A 5689-nucleotide genomic window follows, 5' to 3' on the forward strand; every position below is an offset into this window, starting at 1 on the left:
CACACACACACACACACACACACACACACACACACACACACACACACACACACACACACACATCCTGAGCCACTCCTCAGTCCCTTCCAGAGCCAGGCTGAAGCACCTGGCAAGGTTCTTTCTCTGGTAGCTGCTCTCTGCCGGAGTCTCACTTCAGAAGAGCTCTTTGGCCCTCAGGATTCCCTCTTTCTCTGCAGGCTGAGCTCCCGTCTTGCTGGCTTTCTCTGGGCCCTAACTTCTCTTTCTGAAGCTTTCCACTTCCCTTTCCCCACTAGAAACAAGTGGCAGAGTACCCAGCAGAGGCCTCAGCAGGCCCAGAGCAGTCCCTCTCCGTCCGGAGAAGGAGGCTTCTCCAGGTACAGGAGCCCTGGGTCTTTGTGTAACCTGGCGTTCAGGGAGGTTAAGCGAGTTAACCAGAGGTTGCACAGGTAAGGCGTGGGCACTCCAGAGCCTACACCCATGTCAGAATCGGAGGCAGTGCTCCGGATGTGTAGTAATTCTCAAGCTCGAAGTACGGATTGTCTGCTTCCCTAGAGAAGAGGGCCGCATGAGGCGAGGGCTTGGTATGGATGAGGGAGCAGTAAGTTTGTCCTAAAGCAGTCACTCCAATGCAGGTGTGCAAAGGACCAACAAACACATCAGCGCGTGGCACTGCACAGCTACAAAACATGCTCCCCGCTGGCCACTTCCGGTTCTCAACACAGCCACGTTAAGCAGGCATTGGTTTTACCATTAGCCCAGCGCCGCAGAAGAGGAAACAGAAGCTAAGGCATCTTGTCCGGAGACGCAGCTGTATCTAAACGAGATTTGCATAGATTCTCATGTCAGAACATTTAGATAGGGCTCTCAGGTAAAGGGACAACCAGGTCAACTTGAATTTCAGATAAACACTAAAATTTAGGGGGGGAAAAAAAGAATTGTCCCAGGTAACATTTGGGACTTGCACTTTAAAAATATACTGTGTAGGATATATTTGTACTAAGGGATTGTTTGCTGTTTTGTGAGACCCTGTATTTTTATTTGCTAGATCTGGCCCTTACATTTAATGTTGTTTTATTTCTGCCCACTCTGTCATTCAGCTGTGATAACATTCTTTGGTTCTTTAATTTCTGAGAAATCTTTATGTTTGAACTTCCTCTGCATTAAACACTTGTGCCCTGCGGAAAGTTTTGTAACTTTATTGCATGTCCCTGCCACTGCCCTGAAAGTTGGGTCTAATTAATGCCAGATTGAAACACCTGACCTCAAAAGGTTAAACACCTTGGCCCAAGTCTCCTAGGGAGTAAAGTGGATTAGAACCCTGTTCTCTATGTGTCCTGCGAAGAGAGGGCCAGTTGTTACTCTGCAGGCTCCAAAATTTTTTTAAAATGAATGAAGAATGCTGTTAGCAATGATTCAAAGGTCATAAAGTTCCTCAAGAGGAGAAATTGGGAGTTGGCCTCTTTGAAAAAAAAAATATCCTTCCCTGCAACCAGCACCCAGCAGTGTTTGGTATGTAGTGGGCACCCTCAGTATAGATTTGTTAACTGATGTGCTATACAGGCAAGAGAGAGAGAGGGAGGGAGGGAGGTTGAAGACTGTGTCATTTACACATCCATTCTGCCCTCGACATGTGTTACATTTTGTCAGAATTATAAACCATGTTTCAAAACACAAGGATAAATTGCCCCCTCCCAGCATACATGTCTTTAGAAAGTGACATAATTCATCTGAAAAGTTTATCTCCAGTGTGTCATGGTGCAGCCCCCTGTGCTCCTTTTCTAACCCATGGGGGGGCAGGCCGGAGGTGGACCCTGCGGGGGGAGCCCATGGGATGAGGCTCTGTGAAGCCCCCGCCCTCCTGTTCACACAATTCTTTTATCCGGTAATCACAGCCTGCAGGAGACAAAATAACAATTCATCTGGAAAATGAGATTAACTCATTTAAGTTAAGCAGTGATCACAGAGAGCAGCTTGTGGGAGTCGCTGGCTGCCACCATGAACAGAGGCCTGGCATGATGGGCCAGCCTGCTGCATTCCCCAGGGCCTGGAGGCATCAGCCGCGGCACTCAGGGGCTTGGGTCCTCTCTGACACAGTGGCTCTTATCTGATAGAGCCCCTCTGTCTTCTGTCCATCAGACTGTCCTCCAAACGCCGGCACTGCCAAGAGCCTCCCAAGCGGATGCTCTCTGGATGGCACACACCTCAGGCCCCATAGCAAAGCCAGCTAACCTGCTATTCCCATGCTGCTGCCTCCTGTGGATTTGCTCCCTGTCAGGCCTCTGGTTCCATAGCCTGTTTTCCTTTCTTGCTAGCCAGGCCAGGAGCCCATGCTCATTTTGTGCCACTTCTTGGGTGCCCTTGCTCTGGCAGTCACAGTCTCCCCTCCAGCGGCATCTCCCCCAGGCCGGACTGCTCATCCTTCCCGCCTGGAACCCTCAAAGCACATCTCTCATCCACAACTAAGTGCTGCCCAGGCGGCCTGATGCATGGTCTGTGCTTTGGAAGTAGTTAAGAGACCGAGTTTCAGAAATGTCTTTGAGAGTCACCAAATTGCCCTCACAACAAATTGCCAGGAGCTGTGCCTGTGATAGCTGTGTGTTCATCACTCGCAATGCCGCTTCTAGCCCCACCATCCCTTCCTCCCAGTGCAGCCCACCTCCAAGCCTTGGCAGAATTGGCCGTGCAGCATTGGACACACAGGTAGACACAAGTACAGGTCCCTTCTCCAGATGCAAATAAAGCGAATGGACGTTGGATTGCATTGCTTCCCTCTCTGCACATTTTTATTTTCTTCTTGTTCATCTATCAGATGAAAATTAATGCTTCAGAATGTCTGTTCAGCGACAGGTCCATTAGGGTGGCCCCTCATTCTGTCCAGTGAGGTCCCTGTGGTTTGGTTCTGCAGTGTGCCCCAGACTCGCATGTACTCAGAAACAAGGCTCTTAGAAGCTGGAGCTGGCTCATGAGAGCACTGCACATGCCAGTGGATTTATCCAGCAGTGAGTTTGCTGGTGCAGTGTCCTGTTGTGAGGTGGGATGTAGTGGGAAGAGGGGGGTCCTGGGGATGGGTCCAGCTCCTTCCCTGGGTCCTCCTTTTTCCCCTTCTTGGCCACCATGATAAGCAGCTTTCCTCCACGGCAGCCCCTTCCACCATGCTGTTCCTCCCTTGGAACCTGCCAACCATGGACTGAAACTTCTGAAATTATGAGCCAAAGTAAGCCTCTCCTCTTTTAAATTGTGTGTGCCAGGTATTGTTTCTTGATGATGAGACAGTCACTGATACGGATCCTGAGGAGAAAAGGAACTTTGAACTTACCAGGAATCACAGGGAGTATGCATACTTGAAGGAAAGATTGTGTAAAGGCACAGAGAAAAGACAACCATCAGCAAACTAAGGTATGAGGCCCCGGAAGCAACAAGACCCACTGCCACCTTGGTCTTGGGCTTTGAGCCTCTGGAACCTTGAGATAATAAATGTTATTTCCTCAGATCACCTACTCTGTGGTGTTTTATTAAGTCATCCCCAGCAGACATATTAATGCAGACCTGATCTTTGGGAAGTGCCTACCTGGGCAGAGTCCTGCCGTGAAGACGTACTAGGATGTTGGAACAGAATGACTCACCCTGCCTGTGGCCTTGGGTCTGCCTTCCACTCAGAGCTGGTGCATGCTTGGATTCTGTTCCCATAACACTGGCCTTGGTGGGATGGGAAGAAGATAATGACTTTCAGAGTTTGGGTGACCCAAAGCCACTCTATAGAGGCCCCTTCTAGATTGAGTTCGTCTCATGCTCTTATATTCAGTAAATGCTAGCTCTGCCCTTGGGTGTTGGACAGACACGTCCCGCTGGCTCTCCCCGGCAGCATGACAAGGAGTTGTTACTCAGTGGTGTGGAAGCAGAGGGTTCCAGACAGAGGAGGCACAAGTGGAGACCACTGGTGTTGAGATTAAGCAGGGTGGGTTTGAGGGCTGATGAAGGGGGTGAAACGTGAAACCCAAACAAAGTAAGTCTGAGGGAAGATTCAAGGTGCAGAATGGGAGGTAGGCACGGGCAGGATCACACAGAGCCTTGAAAACCGTGGTAAGGATTGGACATTTCATCCTTAGCTGCTGCTGCTGCTGCATGGTTTCAGTCCAGAAGAGACTGTCATGGGAGGGCATGATCTGATAAAATGTGCAATATAAGATGTTTGGAAGGACAGATGCCATGACGTGGCATGATTCAACATGGCTTGTGCCAGCTCCACGGCCACCAGATGGAGAACAGATTGTCATGGGTCAAAGTTGGCAACATGCAAACCAGTGATGTGGTTATCGGTGAGGACAAAGTTCTGCTATAAGTCACAGAAAACACAAGTAAAATGAATTCCGCCTAACAGGACTTTGTCTTCTCTCGCTGAATGGGAGTCCCACTGGAGGAGCTGTTGCTGACGTTAGCTCAGCAGGCTCAGCAGCTGGGTTCCCAACCCTGTGATGCTGTGGGTCACTTTTCTGAGGTCTTAGGTGGCCACTGCAGCACTCCAATGTCACTCAGGTTCAAGGTGGGAAGAAGGAGAGGTAATTACTACCCACTGGGCCTGACCCTCACTTGACTTTGGGGTATGAGCAAATGGCATAGGCTTTGTCAGTGAGCACTGAGCTTCCAGGAGTGCAGCGAAGTGGGCAGGGGCCTTCCCAGATTCAGAAGGACATGGCAATGGCTAATAGGACCCCCAGCCAAAATGCCCAGCCCACGAGGTTTGAGTAAGAAACTGTGGTGGTCCCAGTATACATCCTAATTACTATCACTAAGAGAATGTCTCCAGGCCAAGAAAGAAGGAAAAATCATGTAATCAAGTTCAAATGAGGTTATCTGAATGGGCACGAATCCCATGTGACTTACAGTACCCTATGAAAAGGGGGAATGTGGACCCAGAGACAGACAGAGATAGAAGGAAGATGATGTGAAGAAATAGAGGAAACACTGTGAGCACAGAGGCAGAGACCAGAATTGAACTGCCATTGACTGAGGGACATCTGGGGCCACCAGGAACTGAAGAGTCAAAGAAAGATCTCCCCTTGAGCCTATGATGGGAACATAGTCTTCATGTTACCTCTGTTTCCAACTTCTGGCCCCCATAGCTATGAAACTGCCAGAGCTGCAGCCAGAGCTGCCTGGTCTGTAGAACTGTTGCAGCAGGGCTAGGAACTGATTCACCTGCTGACTCCTACTTGTCCTTCAAGAGCAGAAGGATTTCATGGAGAAAGCTCACCCAGTCCCTTGTCTCAGGTGCACCCTCCATGTCCTGTGTTAGGTGAAGTCCCCTCTCCTGAATACTCATGCCACCCTTCACGTGTCTCCACGCCAGGCTCTTCCTGGTACTTGCCGGCAATGTTTTGTTCTGAGAGAATCCTCGTCCATACACACTGCTCTCTTGGTGACATTATAGCAGAATCCGTGGGACCTTGTATTCGTCAGCTTCCTGTGACGGTAACAAAATACTTGAGACAGTAAGACTATAATAGGAAAGGTTTATTTTGGCTCACAGTTTTGAAGGTATCTGTCCATGGTTGGTTGGCCATGTTGCTTTTGTTCCTTTAACAAGGAAACACATTGGGGTGGGAACATGCCGCAAGGAAGCTGCCCACCTCATGGTGGCCAAGGTGAGAGAAAGACAGGAAAAAGGAGGGAGAGAGAGAGAGAGAGAGAGAGAGAGAGAGAGAGAGAG

At 49.6% G+C, this 5689-nt stretch overlaps 1 protein-coding gene across 5 annotated transcripts in view; it reads left to right on the forward strand.

Moving 5' to 3' along the window:
* Positions 1–5689, forward strand: part of Wwox (WW domain containing oxidoreductase) — a 972155-nt gene that overhangs the window by 493676 nt on the left and 472790 nt on the right. The window contains exon 8 of one of the 5 annotated variants that reach the window (XM_010609471.2): positions 3231–3384. The exons of the other annotated variants lie outside the window; for them this stretch is intronic. Within the exon in view, the coding sequence (XP_010607773.1) occupies positions 3231–3377 (147 nt within the window). The 3' untranslated portion in view covers positions 3378–3384. Of the gene's footprint in view, positions 1–3230; positions 3385–5689 lie in introns of those variants that run through there. 5 annotated transcript variants of the gene reach the window in all.

This window comes from Fukomys damarensis, unplaced genomic scaffold, assembly GCF_012274545.1.
Source record: "Fukomys damarensis isolate Sample0158 unplaced genomic scaffold, DMR_v1.0_HiC HiC_scaffold_32, whole genome shotgun sequence".
Lineage (NCBI taxonomy): Eukaryota > Metazoa > Chordata > Mammalia > Rodentia > Bathyergidae > Fukomys > Fukomys damarensis.